The sequence below is a fragment of the Cottoperca gobio genome, chromosome 21, assembly GCF_900634415.1.
Source record: "Cottoperca gobio chromosome 21, fCotGob3.1, whole genome shotgun sequence".
NCBI classification, from domain to species: Eukaryota; Metazoa; Chordata; class Actinopteri; order Perciformes; family Bovichtidae; genus Cottoperca; species Cottoperca gobio.
The window spans coordinates 17,954,762-17,972,720 of record NC_041375.1 but is presented as its reverse complement, the minus strand read 5'-3'; the positions used below and the strand labels follow the sequence as shown (position 1 = coordinate 17,972,720).

Sequence of the window (17,959 nt, the reverse complement as noted above, 5' to 3'; positions counted from 1 at the left end):
GAGGTGACTGAATATCTCTAACATGTGCTTCATGAACCACACAACCTTTTCTGTACAGTGATTACTTATTTATGAACATGGTCCTAAGCAGGTGTTATTCATGAGAGCGTACATTAATATTTTATTCCGTTTTTCTTGGATGTACAACCAACCCCCCAAAGCAGAATATATTGTTCATGTTCAAGTTCACAGTAAGTATATCTTGTGTATAGACTGATACATTCAGTTGCACCTTTGACCTTTGACCTTTGACACTTTGATCTGATATTGCTGCTAACAGTATTACAGTTGTCATACTTGTACTTTTAGATTTTTATGAGTGTAATTTATTTGTATGTGTGTATTTTTGTTTGCATGTCACTTGCCTTGACTTGCTCCTTGAGGGACGAATAAAGTATTTAGAATTGAATTGAAATCAGGGTTTTTCCAATAAATCCTGATAGTGATTGAAATTCCAACCCTTCTAAAGATAGTTCAGCCTTTTAGTGACCTGCAGCAGCTTGTCTCCTTGTCTGGCTGAATTTGAGAGGTTTATTTGTCCAGCTGACTGAAACAAGAAAACAACCTTAGTTAGTGTGTCCTTGGCTCTGTCACAGATGCTGTACGACAGATCATAGCACTTTCTTGTGTAAAACAACATAAGCTACTCAGTGTAAAAATACAGATTTTATACATCGAAGTTTGATCTTTTTGACTCTTTGAATAAGGCATTGAGATTAATGAATGAATGAATAATGAATTCAATTTAGCTGTTTCAGTGCTGACTTGTCGTTAATATCATTAATAACACCTGAAACTTTCCGGCTATGAAAAATCTAAATGCTAGGAACGGGTAAGAAAGCTGATAAACATTAAAATCTCAACAAACAATTCACTCACATACCAAAGAATGTAAAACTCCAAATGAGGCCTATATTAAGATAAAAGTATAAATTGTAATCTATTCATAGCTGACTTACAGTGTCTAATATTAAGATACATAAATGCATGTATCTATTTGCTCATAAGTGTGTTTCCATATGTACATTTGGGTAAATTAGGCCAGATATAATTAATTAATTAATTAAATATTATCACTGGCTTTTTAATCAATCATACATATAAACAAACCTTGAATTTATATGATTAAAAATAACCTTTACTCTACCAGGCCTCTCCCTCAGCAGTCGGAGGGGGCGCTGTGGAGCGGGAGCGCGCAGCCCGGCGGGGGAACAACCAGCCGCAGCTTTCAGTCAAACAGCACCGGGCAGAGCGGAGAGGAGCAGCGGGGTCAGCGGCTCTTAACTTTGGACTACTGGACACATCTGGACAGTGCTGCAATGCTCCTGCAGGAAGGACCCTCTGCTGTTAATGTTGCACTTTTGTTATTATATTCTTATTTCCTGGAGCCAACTTTGGTGGTCGCCTTCAACCTGGACACCAGCCATGTCATCAGGAAAAACGGAGAGGCGGGGAGCCTGTTCGGGTTTTCTCTCGCCGTGCACCGGCAACTCAACCCGGATAAAAGAATGTGAGTGATGACTTTCCCGTACATCTCTGTTGCTTTGTTTGCATTCATCTGCCTGTGATTGTTGTTTAAAAGCGCACCTGATGACGGGACAGGTTCAGCTAATGAATGACAGAAGTCAATCTGAACTTTTAAAGATCCTTAAACCTAAAGGATTTATTTCTAAAATAAGGAAAGACCTTGTTAATTTAGGAATTCTTCCTTTGCGAGAATAATACACTAGTTGTTGCTGAAACCTATAAAAGTAACTTAACTATCCACCAAAGCCTACACACATAGTGTTTTTGTTCTAATTCTCAATAGAAGTCTCCCTGTGGTGCTTTGAATATAAAATGGTAAGGAGCCTAAAGACAACACGTGCACAAACAATGGTTATAACTGTCATGCAAATGTGCCTGTAAGGTCCAACCGAAGGAGCCCTGAGAGGAAAAGTGTAATGTTGCAACTATTGGTATATTAATCAGTTATTATTGTATATATTATTTTGATAATCGATTGATCATTGGCACAATTTGTCAAGTCAAAAAGGATAGATTATATATTCACAAATGTGAGGATTTGCTGTTTTTCTTTTTATAACGATGTAAATTGAACAACTTTGGATTGTTACTGAGACTAAACTTTTTTAATTCATTATTTTCTGATATGTAATTGATAAAACATTAAATGATAGATTTGATAATGAAAACAATGGTACATTTAAGACGGAGATAGTTTGTTGATATTTAAATGTGTTTTTGTAATCCCAGCTTTTTCAGCGTTGCATTTAGATGTTTCCTGTTAATCAGTCATTTCCTCCTAAGGATTTGTGTTTGGTGGGGTCGTGCTCTGTGGAAGTGTAAAACAGTATGGAGAAAGCAGGTTGGTTTCCAGTTTTCAACAGTTTTACTTCTAAAGTTTGATTTATGAAGAACAGTACAGAGAAGGGATGTTGGTGCATCCTGTTTCAGGCAGACACACGTACCAATGAACCAGGTCAGAGAGGTTTTCAGCCAAAATATGAGTAAACAGCGGATCAATTGTAAAGCAGCATTTCAATGATTCCTGCTATGTATACAGTAAATAATTCCATTTGGCACGCCCTGAGGGGGCACATACATCAGTGTAGTGAGCCTGTCTGGTCAACCTGCTCCACAAAGTGTAAGGGGGGTAACGTGAGGAGACTTGGTGGCATGTCAAAGCCTGCGACCAGCGTGAGGCTGCGTGCAAGATCTACATTGTTATCCGCTGGTTAGCAGGCACAGGAACCTGCAGCTGCATGTTGAGAGCGGATAAAAAGCCCTGATAACAGCACTTGGAGAGATTTCACAAAGATCACATAGCATTGGGCTTAATTTGTGGAATTTTATCTAACTGGTGTTTTGACTACTGTGCAAAAGCAGCTCCTGGTTTAGTGAAAGGAGTTTGTTTTTAATACAAGGATTCTTTTGAGCACGAAGAAGCCTGCATCCTAAAAAAAAGGCACTTTTACTTTTGTCAGTTTGAGTTGACAAGTGTAAAGAGAGTGAAAGTCATATTTGTTGGGCAAACAGGGGCTCGAAATGTGACACTGGCCTGATAGTTGGTTTTCAGCCAGTAAAAGTAAGAAGAGGGTGAAGATTCACCTCGCTTCCACGCTGATCTATGAGGAAGCTGCTTCAGTTTTAGCAAACATACAAAATGTTGCCAACGCTTGGAAAAGCTTCTTTCTCGAGAACAGAAACAAACAGCATCCTTTCGTTCGTTATTGTTGACATTAAGTTATTTTAAGATTTAAAAGTGATTGATTATTTAATTGAAAGAAAAGGTTTTGCTAATAGTTTTTCGTGGAAACAAAACAAACAACAAAGCAGGTTCTGACCTCTGAAATGTAAAGATTTACTGGCCTAACAAATATATATTCAACTAACAATTACTTTTATTATCGCAATTAATCATTTTATTGATAGAATATAAAAAAAATTGTGACTAGACAAAGAAAAGCAACAAATGATCAAGAAACTTGAATTAGAGAAGGTTTGGCATCTATGCTTAAAAAGTGACTCAGAAGACGAATCAAAAGAAGTTTCCTATTCGTCATTCTTATCTGTCAATTCTCTGACTAATGCATAATCAACTACATCCTCTCACATCCGGGTTGAGAACACATTGAGTCTGTGTTACAGTATAGAAACGCTCCACACTGCACGTTATTGTAACTGACAGCAGCTCCCACTCCTCGGCCGTGATCTCAGCTCCAAATCCTCATGTGACCCTGAGATTATCAGCCAGACGAGTCGAGTGGAAGCTCAGTAGAGCACACAGGAGTAGGTAATGAACAGCTCTGTCTAACTTAAAGCTGTGAGGCACATTGAAGGCAGCAGTGTGTCACACACTCTGCATCTGTCTCTTTTGTTCTTATACGAACTGATAATCACTGGAAGCTGTAAAGCTTCACTGACTGTCACTGCGTACATTATAGGATTATAACAAACCACAAGTGAAGAGAGGAGTCCTTTCGAAACTTTAAATAAGTTTGCTGAGCAACATGTGTGAAATTGGCCTTCAGAGCTAAAAGCCACATCTTCCCCACATTACTGCAGTTCAAAAACAAATCTTCTGGCGATTTAAGTGATTTGTTATTCATATTGCTTACAACCATTTGTGGAACTCTCTCCACTTTCTTCCTCTAATGGGTTCGTTGAAAGCACAACTCGGCTACTCACGGTCTTAATGGCGTTATTATGTCTTGGTTTGTGATGAGTGAAAGAAAAAAGGAGATCCATGTTTCAACATGAGACATGAACATAATGTGGCATCTTGCTAAGAGACAACTGGGTGCCTCTCCCATGAATAATGTGTTGGGTTAATGATGTGGATATAATATCCTCTGAATGAAACCAGAGAAAAAGGGACATTCGACTGGACATGCACGGCCATCTGTGCACATGTAACCTGATAGATTAAACGCATCGGTGAATCATCAGTCGAGACATTCCGGTCAAACTTTACTCTTGTGAAGCTTGTGGAGCTCAAAATATGGTTAATAAACAGCTAAAACAGGCGACTTAGTCTTTGTTTTGAACTCTGTTCTTTACTTAAAGTTGATTGCTGTGTGTAGTGAATATTCATGATTTCGTCTGTGATGTGTACCCAGCCAATCACAGGTCTGCACCAATCAACGTGTGTGTGTGTTAGTGTGTGTGTGAGTGTGTAAACTGAAACAGTTAGAACAGCTGCAGCACTTCTTGTGTCTTTGAGTGCACAGCTGTGAGAGCTCTGGACCGCATCTGTTAACAAAGACCAGTGAGATCACTGAGTGTAAACCCACACCAGTCACTGTGTAGTCACATTTACACGGCACTGAAAGACACGCTGCATGATGGGACGCGGTTCCACACCGTAGCCGGGCTGATACTGGATTCAGGCTCTGCAGCAGTTGTAGTGTGCGTCGACTGTAAAGAATACGACCTGCAGCTTTAGTTGAATCCAAGTCTTATCAGGACACGTTGATATTTCTGACTAATCTAAAGCTGCATCCTCAAAGTCTATATTAGCATCATATGCAAACATTGCATTCATTTCTTCTGCTGCAGAAAATAAAATAAAATACGGGAACTAGTGTCTGCCAGACGGGCGTGTTGCATGTAAATGTCAGTGTTATCCCTCAGTTACTTGCTAAATTCTACATCTGTCACTTTCCAGAGTAGCTCTGCTGTTATGTTGGAGGTGTTTTTCTTCTCTTCATGAATATGAAGCTGTTGATTATTATTTTGAAAGCGGGGAAATATTTAAATCTCCCACAGCCAAAGGTGATCTTTATTTTCATAGCTTGTTAATATTCGACAAATAGTCAGAACCCAAAGATATTCTGTTTACTATATGACTAAAAAGAAAAGCCTGACATTTGAGAAGCTGGAAGCAGCTTTTTGTATTTCTGCTTGAAAAATGACTGAAACATTTAATTGTTTCTCAAAATAGTTGCTGATTCATTTTCTGTTGATCAACCAATCAATTCCTTGTTGCTGCTCTAAATCTAAAGCTTTCCCATTCAATGTATCGGTTCAACTCTGAGGTCATTTCTGAGGCTTATTAACAGGTTTATATAATATGAAATAACAGCGTCGTCCACGTGTCTACTGTTCCTCACTTCTCGTAGCGCTACAGCTGAAATGTCAACTTTGTAAAGGCTCTTGTTTGTATTTGCATGTCACTGGGCTTTGTTTGAGGAGAGGGTTTGCAGTTGGGTCTTCAGTCTCACATCAGACCTCCTCAGGAGAGTCCTTGTTTAACAAATGAAGAGCCACGGGGACATCCCATAGATCAACAGGTTGCTGAGGGAACTGCAGACTCACAGGGAGGAGAAGTTTTCCTCTCCGCCCTCAAAGAAAATTCCTACACATGATAGTGCAGCTTATCTTATCTGATGTCGTTTTCAGTAGAAGTTTTCACAGAACAACCGTTTTAAGCCTTTTGGCACATATCCAAATCAAGCCTGAGTCTTCATAAGGTTTCATCAGAACATTGCGAGACACGCTCACCATAAATGTTACATTTCAAAATTGTGTTTTAATATATAGTTGCATTGTTAAATAGTCATGACCTCTTTTATATTCATGGTTTGCAGCGATGCACACTCCATCCTTGTTTTATTTATATGAAACAAGTCAGTTGAAATCATTAGATATCTGATAAGACTGAAACTGAAGTGCTGCGTCATCCAGTGGCTGCTGTCACTCTTGAAACACTTCTTGCTTGTTGAGGCTGTGTGAGGACGTGGGTTTAGGGGAGAAGTTGTGGTCAATGAACAGACTGAATATGCTTCAAATTGTCTGCTTCACTTCTCCTTTGCCCTCTGTAGAAATGACGGGACAATAGTCTAACTGTCCCGTACCAAAGTTTTGTTTCTTAGCCCAAAATACAACAGCTCTTTGTATACAAGCGGCTTTTCACAGGCTGAACATGCTTCCTGTGAAATATCGGTGCATTAACCGAAGACATGTACAGCTTCATGTCTGCTATGTTAATATTTACTATTATTAACTAATAGCACCAGAGAGGACGGAGCCTTTACGCAGTTTAAAATCTCTTCTTAAAACATGCTTTGCTCCAGCACGTCATCCTGGTTAGCATGCTAACACGCCAACATAAAATGGGGAACATGGTAAACATGCCTGCCAAACATGAGCCTGTTAACATTGTCACTATAGGCTGAGTGCAGCGGATTACAACACAAGCTAACATTCACACACATATTTATACACTCATGTAAGCTGCTCGACTTCCTGAACCATGCAGCACCAAACTCTTTCGCCGTGTCCCACTTTCTACAGACTGCACACTGTCATAGTAAACTGTTTTAGCAGTTTGTATTAAAGATATCTGCAAACTTTATGCTAAGTGGAAACGGCAAAATGCGTGCAACATGCAGTGTCCATCAAACTTTGCCAGTTAAACTTACAAACAGATTGAGTCTGTGCATTTGTTCTGTCTGGTTTTGAGTAACACAGGAACCTTTTGAAACATAGCGACTCCTCTCCATCTTCTATAAAGCAGATCCATGTTCTTCCTTTAATTTGTCAACTATTTATATTGTTTTAATAGAATGAAAAGTGCCTTATTTGACTGACAGTGTAGACACAGAAAGGAAACACACACAGAGAGAGGGGTACGGGTTATGACATGACCTTGACAGTTATAGTTATAGAGATATTTGCTGTACAGCTATAGATACATGTCAGGTAATAGAAGACAAATGTTCATCTGAAACAAATGTCAGCTTTTACTCTCAATGGCTGTTTTCTGGCCTTCATCTTTGACAGCCAGTCGGGGAAATGAAGACGTGAAACCAATACCCCTGCTAACAAGGAGCTACAATATCAGCTTTAAATGAACATAACAGCCAGACGACATGTTGCATCCTCTTTCTTGACAGGAAATGCAATCACTGTCTGTCACTGTTGATGTTCTCACATACATGTACTAAATTCAACAAGTGGCTGCTCTGCATCTTAGAAATGTAGAATAAAAACAAACTACTGAAGGTGTAGCTGGTGGAGGCTGCATCAAAAAAAAAAAGATCAGTTCTTATCAATAAATCTTGGAATGCTCCAGAAAATAATAGTTTCATTATATTGTTCTTCTTTTTGTTCAGGCTGTTGATCGGAGCCCCCAGAGCCAGAGCTTTAGGAAAACAGACGGCCAACATTACAGGAGGCCTTTATAAATGTGAAATCACCCAGTCCAATGATTGTGAGCGCATTGAATTTGATAGTGAAGGTGAGTTATCCCTCTGTCTGAATATACTATATGTAATATGTACTGTTTCCAAAAGGTCAAGGATGAATATACAGTGAATGCTGACATGTTTGTCATGTTTGTACATTTTGAAAGAGGACGTGCGTGTTGAGAACAAGGAGAATCAGTGGATGGGGGTGACGGTTCAGAGCCAGGGACCAGGCGGGAAGATTGTGGTGAGTCAAACGGCGTGTCTGAACTAGAGCTGCAATGACGAGTCGACAGACAGGAAATTGAATAGCCAACTATTTTGATGAATCCTTAAAGCAAATATATCAGAAAATGCTGTTTTCAGCCTCTCAAATTTGGAGTTTACCTGCTTTTCTCTGTTTTATTACATAGAACATTGACAAAACAAGAAACTTTTCACCTTGGAACTGAGAATGACAGTCCTAGTCTGAACCATTGTTCCCAGTAACCTTCAGTCGTGGTGTGGTCTCTTCTCTTATTAAAGGTTTGAACTTAAACTCTCCTGTGTTTTGTCATTTCAGACTTGTGCTCATCGCTATCAGAGGCGCTTGTTTGTGAACACCCCTCAGGAGTCCCGGGACATCACCGGGCGCTGTTTTGTCCTGAGTCAGGACCTGACCATCGACTCGTCCTCAGATGAGGACGGAGGTAACTGGAACTTCTGCGAGGGCAGAGCCAGAGGACATGAGATGTTTGGATCTTGCCAGCAGGGTTTAGCTGTCACCTTCACTAAGGATTACCATTACGTGGTGTTTGGAGCACCAGGAGCTTACAACTGGAAAGGTCACTAACTAACCAAACCCACCAACCCATTAGGTTTCTCAACACGATGTTCGTACTCAGTTTTGTAACTCTAAAATAAACATGTCTGCAGGCATTGTACGAGTGGAGCAAAAAAACAACACTTTGCTGGAGATGGGAGTGTACGATGACGGCCCGTATGAAGTTGGAGATGAGCATCTCCTAAACCCCGAGCTCGTGCCTGTACCTGCCAACAGCTACCTCGGTGAGTGTCTACCCACAAAACAGATATAGTTATATTTGTTTTTTTTACTGAGGTCTTAGTTAAAGGAGCTGTTTTGATGGACTACATTTTATTGAGAGATATTTCAATTTTATTTATACCAGTTGATTACATTTACGTCTGCTGTAGTCGGGCATGACAGTAAATATAATTTGAAGTGTTTGTTGAAGCTATGAGACATGTTGCTGCACTAGTGACCCCTACTGGTTGGTCGGGAGAACTGCATGGATTTAGAAGGACATAGTGAATCTGTGCAGGTGTTCCTCACTGACAGGTGAAAAGACAGTGCTGTGCAGTCCACTCCCTCACCAGGACAATAATGGGAGACAGCAGTGGGAACTGCAAAACAGAACAACTCACCATCCCAAATTAGGGATAAAAATAAATAAAAGAAACGTGTTCTTCAGTGTAAAATAAGATATTTATGTCCTACAACATCTTTGCTACTTTAGGATTCTCCCTTGATTCGGGACACAGCATCACCAGGGGGCGTGGCCTGACGGTGGTGGCTGGAGCACCCCGAGCCAATCATAGTGGAGCTGTGGTCCTGCTGAAGAAAGAGAGCCAAACATCGGGCAGACTCTTGGTAGAGCACATTCTGCACGGGCCAGGACTCGCATCCTCCTTTGGATACGACGTGGCTGTGGTTGACCTGAACGGTGACGGGTAGGAAACCTTTTCACCTTTGTTCTGTTTTAGTGTACAGAGAATTTAATCTTATCAAAGCTTTGAGATTTTGAGAAAGGACCTGACTTCTTTAAGGTCCTTTTGTTATTTAGGTATCTGTTTCTAATGCATCATTTCAATGTGTTCCTATCAGTGGACTTTCTATATTACGGAGGCCATAGTCTGTATGACGCTTTACCTCTCTTCTGTGATGTAGATGGCAGGACGTAGTTGTAGGAGCCCCTCAGTTCTACATGAAGGACAGAGACGTTGGAGGAGCCGTTTACGTCTACATCAACCAGGCAGGAAGGTGGGACAGAATCACTCCTGTCCGTCTAAACGGGACCAAAGACTCGATGTTTGGACTGGCAGTGGAGAACATTGGAGACATCAATCAAGACTCATATGAAGGCAATTTAGCTGTCATTTTATGGCTTCATTTATGTGTTCTTTGTCAGTGTCCGTCACGTAAACTGGTTTCTTTCTCATGCAGACATTGCCATCGGCGCTCCTTATGATGACGGCGGTGCAGGAAAAGTCTACATTTACCATGGCTCTGCACAAGGAATCAAAACCAGCCCTGCACAGGTCGGTTTTGTGGAGCCGACCTGCCATATAACCGCAATGTCTGGGGTTTGATTCCAGTCCTGCGGCCTTTGTTGCATGTCACACCCACTTTCTACCCCCCATTTCTACACTTTTAGAGGTCATATTAAAGGTGGAAAATGCAAAAAAAGAAACCTTAACAAAAAGAAAAATGGCTGTCATCAATAAAAACTGATAATTTGTCAGTGCCTATTACTGCTGCCCCCAAGTGGCCAAAATGTAGTTTAAAACTCTATAAGAAACTTTTCCTATGTTCAAGACATTGACCTTCCTGTGGACGGGCACTTTTCCCTATGATGATCAATAAAGCATTTCATTAACATTGATACATAGTCTCGCTCTGGAACACAGACTTATTCAAGTACTCAGTGTCAAAAGTCTGCAACTCCCGATACTAAAGAAGTTACATTTCATTCTTGTGTTGTTTTATATATTTGGTGACCAAGTTTGAATTCTTTCTCTCACATTACAGATCCTTTCAGGAAAAGAGCACAGCATGCGACTCTTTGGATACTCTCTGGCAGGGAACATGGACTTGGACAGCAACTCTTATCCAGACGTGGCTGTAGGCTCTCTGTCGGACACAGCTCTGATCTACAGGTAATTATTACACATTATAAGTTCATTTAAACCCTAATAATGTGGATCACAGCTTCATTTAACAGCTGTTCTTTCAGGGCACGGCCGGTCATTAGCATCAGGAGAGATGTCAAAATTTCTCCACAGGAAATTGACCTTACAATCAAAACCTGCGGTAACAGCATTTGGTAGGTTTTCTAATATTCTTACATTTCAACAGACCTCAAAATCAAAACTTCCTCTGGCAAAATTATTTTAAAAATCCATGTCCTATCCTTAGCTTCGCTGTGGACGCGTGCTTCACCTACAAAGCAAACCTTGCATCTCTCAACCCAAGACTAAGTGAGTGAAATGGTAACAAAACCAACCTTCTTTTACAAATACAATATTTGTTCAGATGTTCTTACACATGTGCTTCCCCTTTTCACTGCAGCCATCGGCTATTCTGTCGAGGCGGACGGAGATCGCAGGAAACATGGGCTGCCCTCCAGAGTGATGTTCCTCAACAAATCCCAGACTGAAACAGACTACCAGTTTAACGGCACCCTGGACCTCCGCGGCCAAAACCAGAAAACCTGCATCAAGATAACAGCCAGACTAAAGGTGAAACACGTCTGCCAGATAAATCACTAAGGGAACAACAGTCAGGAACGATTTGAGTTGTTTCGCTTGTAGGAGGATTTGATCACACGTTGCAAAAATATGTTGAATTAATGCTTAAGTGCTTAAGTTATTAATTCAGACGGCTGGAATCTTAAAACAATGAGCTTCACAGGCACCACTGAGGAGAGCCAATCAGGAGCAAGTTGTGACACAGACTGCAGTTAGTACTTTAAAACATGCCTACAGAAAAGCATAAAGTAAAGCATTGGGTATAGTAACTTCATTAACAAAACAAAACAAAGATTTCTCCTGCATAATAGAACCCATGTAGAAGTAAATATCATGCTCCATACAATGGTGTCTGTTTCTGATTTGCACAGGACAACATTAAGGACAAGATGCGGAGCGTTCCCATTGAGGTGTCTGCAGACATTGTGGGAACTAAACGACAGAAGTCAAAGAACGGCCTCCCTCAACTCATGCCCATATTAGACTCCTCTCAATCCAGCAAAGACGTGATTGAGGTGAACATCCAGACTACAACTCTTATTATTAAATTATTAACAACATTTTCACAGTGGAGCAAAGTTTGTATATGATTTTTGTTATGTGTCGTTGCTGCAGGTCAACTTTGTGAAAGAGGGATGTGGCAGAGATCATATTTGCCGGAGTAACCTGAAGATGGAGTACAAATTATACTACAAACAAAGCAACCTAGAAGAGTACTCTCCATTACCCATGTGAGTACAATGTGAACCTAAAACTTGTCTGACAATGAGGTACAATTCATTCATTAAATCTGCATTAAACAACATTCTTAATAATAAGTTTCAATGAAATGACTTTGTGTGAATTTAAAAGAGTCGCAGAGAGTCAACACGTAGCTCTGCCACAGTTAGCTCTTTGTTTTGGTCTTTAAGCCGAAACATTCTGCGTGGTTGAATGGTGGCGTATGACTCATCAAACAACCCACAGATGTGAAAGCATAGCCAGAAAACAACTTCAGACAGGTCAACAGTACAATACTTGTCCAGCACATAACGTCAGAGACGTCGAGTATAATAACCAGAGTTAAGATATGTATCATACATTCACCAGAAGCGTGACTTTAATGCTGCTCTATGTCTGCTGGATCTGCAAGTTAGCAATGGTTAGATGAAATGTTCGGCATAACAGCTTATACATGCTGTATATACTGTATATATTTAAATATATGCTGTTTTTCTTCTATAAAACTCAACCTGAAGTGTTTATGTTTGTGTTATTCGCAGCAAGAACAACGTCCCTGTGTTTCATCTGAATTACGAGAGGAAGGACCTGGCTCTGCTTGTGACAGTAAACAACATGAATGAAGACGATGCTTATGAGGCGAAGCTGGTCGGGACTTTCCCTGATACGCTGCCATATTCTGGAGTCCGCTCCCATCAAACAACGGTAAACAAGACCAGCCATGGAGAACTAGAATACTCGGATATTTTTACTCGAGTGAAAGTAGAATAACTTTGATAAAAGTACTCTGTGAGTAAATGTTACTGCGTTACATTTATGAAAGGGAAAGGGGGCTGGAGGGCAAAGAAAACATTTATATGATGATGTGTAACTCTGAGCTACCCACTCCAAAGAAACAGGGGGCAGTATTTCACCTCTGAACTGGGTCCATACAATCTCTAATGTTCATATTTTAGTTGTAGTAGTAATGTGATGTAAGTTATGTAATGCCAATTGACAGCCATTGCTTGTTATAACAAGTTATGTAATTATTTTATGACTTTTTGATTTGTAATTAATAACTTTTACAATGTGTAATTTTCCAGTTCGATAAGCCGATCATCTGTACAGCCAATCAGAACTGGCTCTCAAGCAGAGTGCGAGCTGGGCAATCCTTTTAAGAGAGACTCAAAGGTACGGACACGCTTCACATGTTCATCCTGACACTAAGTTCTTGTACTGAGAGATGTTTCGTGTTTTTTTTGTCCTTTTCTTTGCACCAGGTTACATTTTACATCATCCTGAGCACTGTGGGTATGACTCTCGACACCACAGAGATCGACATCGACCTGCAGCTCCAAACGTACATACTGCTGCGACGCGCCTTTTCCTGTATGTTCACATACGTTGTCACTCACATAAATAAAATATTATACTGTTTTTCTTTCTTTCAGGACTAGTGTGCAAGAAAATATTGCCCCTGTTAAAGTAAAGGCGAAAGTAATCATTGAATTTCCGTTGTCAGTCAGTGGGTAAGTGTGTCAAGCTATGTTGTTGACTACAGATGAATATACAGACACTCCAACAGTGTGTGAAATAAAGACTTTTGCTGGGTTTCATCAGGGAAGCCAGCCCTAATCAGGTTTCCTTTGGAGGTGTCGTGAAAGGTGAAAGTGCCATGAAGAAAGAAGAAGAGATTGGAAGTTTGATAACTTATACATTCAGAGTACGTTTAGTCACCTGACCTGCTTTTTAAACAGGATTTTTAACCAATGCTGTGATATCATCTGATCGTCTTAGCATCTGAAATGGTAACATATTGATTTGTTCTTCAGATAAACAACTTGTGGAAGTCTTCTGTCAAAGCCTCACTTCACATTCAGTGGCCCAAATGGAACAAAGACGGTAAATGGCTTCTGTACCTGGTGAAGATCACTGCCACAGGACCGGAGGACGTCCTGTGCTCTCCCGAGTCTGAAATCAACTCTCTCAAACACATCCAGGTAGTTAAACCTGTATTTTCATGTATTTCAAAGTTCCAACTCAGCATTGATCAGAAATCAGCCATTACAGCAAACCTGCACCGCATATTTCCACTTTGAATGAATGAGTAGAAATGTGCTTTCAGGAGACCTCTGCGTCCAGGACAAGGCGTGAAATTGGAGAAAGAAAAACTGTTGGCAAAATGTCTTCGCTGTCAGACAAAAAAAAGGTTTTGGTGAGTATTTACATCTTTAAACAGCTGTGTAGTGTAAGTAAGTACATATACTCAAGTCCTGTACTTAAGTACACATTTGAGATACTAAGTCTTCTCTTTTCATGCCACTTTTTACTTCTAATAGTTACTTTACAAATTCAAATGTTTGCACACAAAACACATGAAGCGCTTATAAGATAAGATGTTTTGTTGTAAATTAAACTACCTAACAGGACACAAGTGCAGCTGAAAAGAATATTAACTAAAATTCTATAGACAGAAATGTAGTGGAAACTATTTCCATTTTTTAAAAACATTTCCAGGTTCCAGCTTCTCAAATGTAAGGATTTTTTATTATTAGTATTTATAATAATTTTGAGGTTTGGACTATTGGGCTCTGTGATGAGCATTTATCCCACATTTTCAGAATGTTCACAAACCAAACAATCGAGTATATTTACAGTGTGGCGTTAACACTTCTACTAAGGAAAGGACTTGTTTAAAAAGGTATTGATTGATGTAATGATTCTCTCCTTCCCAGACGTGTGACAGTGAGATCAAATGTGTGGTGCTCAAGTGCCCCCTGCAGGGCCTGGACGGTACTGCGGTTGAACTGAGGTCTCGTCTCTGGAACTCGACCTTTATTGAGGTAACCAGAACCAGAACCAGAACCAGCATCAGAAATACTCTATTGATCCCCGGGCTTCGTTACAGTTGCTCATTTAAAAAAATAATAATATTAAATTAAAATTAAATCCCTCTCTCTCTCTCTCTCTCTCTCTCTCTCTCTCTCTCTCTCTCTCTCTCTCTCTCTCTCTCTCTCTCTATATATATATATATATATATATATATATATATATATATATATATATGTAACATTTAGAAATTAAAGTAAAAATGTGGACATTATTCCAAAATATATAACAACAATAAATACATAAAGCTATGTATATTACAATACATACAATAGTGTTATAATATTAATGCTGAAAATGAGATCTATGCTCAAGTGTTTAATCCCAAATACCTTAAATGAGATACATAAGAACATTGCTTGTGATGTGAATATTGCACAGTCAGATACTTGCACAGGTATAAGTATAGTAAGTATAGTCCGTATTGCACAGTTTAGATATAATAATTATGGGGTTATCGCTGCTGACGGATGAAAGAAGTCACAAGGGTCGGTCTATTGACCGGGAGTGAGGGAGGGAGGAGTTGAAGTGTTTGACGGCACATTGTATTTTCATTGTTTCCATGTGTCTCATCTGTGATTTGGTGTTTTCACACAGGATTACGCCTCTATTTCAAACATGCACATCGTTGTGAAGGCCTCGCTCGTCCTTCATACTCAGGCTAAAAACATGATCCTGAGAACTCCTCACACTGATGTAAGCAGCTCAACGGCTTTCAACAAATGATTCACTTCTCACCCTGGTCCTAATGCACCTGAACTCTTAGCTTTCCTCGCCTTGGGGTTTCATTGCAGGTGACAGTGGCAGTGTCTCCTGAAGGAGCAGTCGCACAGCTCAGTGGAGTTCCCTGGTGGATCATACTGGTGGCTGTTCTGGCAGGCATCTTGATTTTAGCTCTGTTGGTGTTTCTGCTCTGGAAGGTGAGAACAGGGACGTTACATCTATATGTCACCCACGTTTAGTAATACAGGAGGAAAATAGGACATAAATAGGAACTTCATTGAGCCCTTTAAGGAAACTAGACCAGAAAAGGTGTCGTGTAACAGTAAAATATATTCCCCTTGTTTGCTAGTTTTTATTTGCTGGTTGCAGGTTTCTGTCAAAAATATTGGGTTTATATATAAATGAGCATTTTGAAGGCCTCATTTGGGGCTGTGGTAACCATTATTTCTTTTACATTTCTAGACAAAAAATAAATAACTTTATATTTAATACTTTATTTACATTGTCATTTAGGTTCCCCTTTAGTTATTACCGGACTATTCTTCCAAGGGTCCACGTAAAAGAAACTACACAAATTGCAGTTGTACTTGTGATTTAACTTTTTCTATAATACAAAACACAGTTGGTATAAATATGAAAGGTAGAGTAATTGTTAATAACACGTCCTGTCTGTCGTCTAAAAAAGAACTAATTCATGAATTCAGCCCGTTAGCTCAGAAGTTACAATATTCTGTAGATGTTTTGCAAATAAGCATTTAACTTTTAGTTTTTGCCAGGTGACATTCGGGCATCAACACTAGACTCTCCAGATAAAAGTATTATGTTTTGATGGAAGAAATCATGACGGCTATTGACCATTGTTACTGATTCAGTGTGTCCCTCTTAACTCTTCATCCCCCTTGCTCCTCCTCAGTGTGGTTTCTTCAAGAGAGCAACAAAAGATGAATTCGATGCTGCATATCAAAAGGCAGAGATCCATGTTCAGCCTTCTGACAAAGACAAACTCTCTGTTGAGGCCTGATTTATACTCTCTGAACAGGGGTAACAACCAGCTGTCAGCATGGAGTGTGACTAACGAACTCACTTTCCAGCCAAATCAGCTGCCTTCATGCAGAAACATTAATCGGACACATATTGTACTCAGAAATGCACCTTACTCAAACACCTAAATGTAACACATAACATATTTTATTGATAAAACATTAAGGTTTCTGATTGTACAATATGTGTCTTTGAATTGTGCTAAGAAATCAATGCATTTTCTTACCAACAGGTTTAATATTTTCCTTTTCTTTTGCCAATTGTTCTACTCTGCAGGTGCTTTCGCTGACATCGCTTTTACCGCTTGGCTGTTTGAAACGCCGCATTAAAAACTGCAAAGCATGCTTAACATTCCTGCACAGCTCTCCTCTCTTGTTGTTTTGCAGTGTGCATCAGTATTTCGGACCTTTTTTTTGTTGCAGTTTTTAATAATGCATTGTGTTTTTTTTTTTATCTCAGTGTGGATTCTTCAAACGGTCCAAACAGGAGGACAGCGTCCCTCGTTACCACGCAGTGCGCATAAGAAAGGAGACTCCGGAGTATAAAGACGGAAAAGTCAAGCTTAATCCTTTTGAAAAGAAGCAGTGGCTGACGACTTGGATTGATGATGAAAGTTACTCGTGACTCATTGTTTTGTTCAAATGTTTTTTTTTGCAGACAGGTGTAACCTGATTTCTTTTCAGTCTCAAGCCACAAACACGATGAACTTTGTTTTGTTCATTTGGTCAAAACATTTTTTTACACTGTATAAATGATTAAATGTTTTGTAAGTTGTGTATATATTTAAATACTTCTGCACACTGTATATTTATTTTTTGATAAGAAATAATTTCATGCAGCCAAAACGTTTTTTTTTCTCAGTCTGTGTTGTCGAGTCGATGGACAAAAGGTTACTACTGTTTCTGACGAGTTGTTCGCTCGAAAAGCCAAAAGTCTATGCAAAGGAAGGTACAGCGAGCTGTGTCACGTGAATGTAAATCAGTATCTGTTGTGTGTCTAGTTCCAGTACCTTCCAACAAAAAAAAGAATAGCTTCTGCCCTTTTAGGAATGACAGTTAGGTACATTATCATCTCACTATAATTAACGGAGCACAAGTGACCACGACTGACTGTTCTTGTCACTGTTCAGGTAGCATCCACTGTACTGTAGGTCATCACTGAAGTAAGACTTTTTGTTCCATGTGAGGAATCCAAAGGGAAGATGGTGAAAAGCAACGGAAATTCATGTTTTATAGGTTGAACTCAAAAGTGAATGTGTTACTTGTTAAAATGGTCAAGTATAATAAAATGCTTAAAAACTGATAGCGGCTGTGGAATTTCAATACCATTAGAAGTATAATACTATATTTTAAAAATAGGGCTGCAAATAATGATCATTGATATTC

The 17,959-nt window shown here is 39.6% G+C and overlaps 1 protein-coding gene across 1 annotated transcript; it reads left to right on the top strand.

Annotated features, from left to right (window-relative positions):
- Positions 1–1,259: 1,259 nt before the first annotated feature.
- Positions 1,260–17,876, top strand: itga6a (integrin, alpha 6a). The gene is given in 26 exon segments (XM_029458927.1): positions 1,260–1,510; positions 7,620–7,744; positions 7,859–7,938; positions 8,254–8,515; positions 8,607–8,738; positions 9,209–9,422; positions 9,640–9,833; positions 9,916–10,010; positions 10,501–10,628; positions 10,706–10,795; positions 10,888–10,949; positions 11,041–11,210; positions 11,591–11,734; positions 11,835–11,950; positions 12,482–12,644; positions 13,025–13,060; positions 13,062–13,112; positions 13,202–13,281; positions 13,373–13,450; positions 13,542–13,644; positions 13,754–13,921; positions 14,047–14,136; positions 14,657–14,764; positions 15,408–15,506; positions 15,605–15,730; positions 17,034–17,876. Coding segments are annotated over 26 exon segments (3,270 nt in total). The 5' UTR covers positions 1,260–1,319; the 3' UTR covers positions 17,199–17,876.
- Positions 17,877–17,959: the final 83 nt, after the last annotated feature.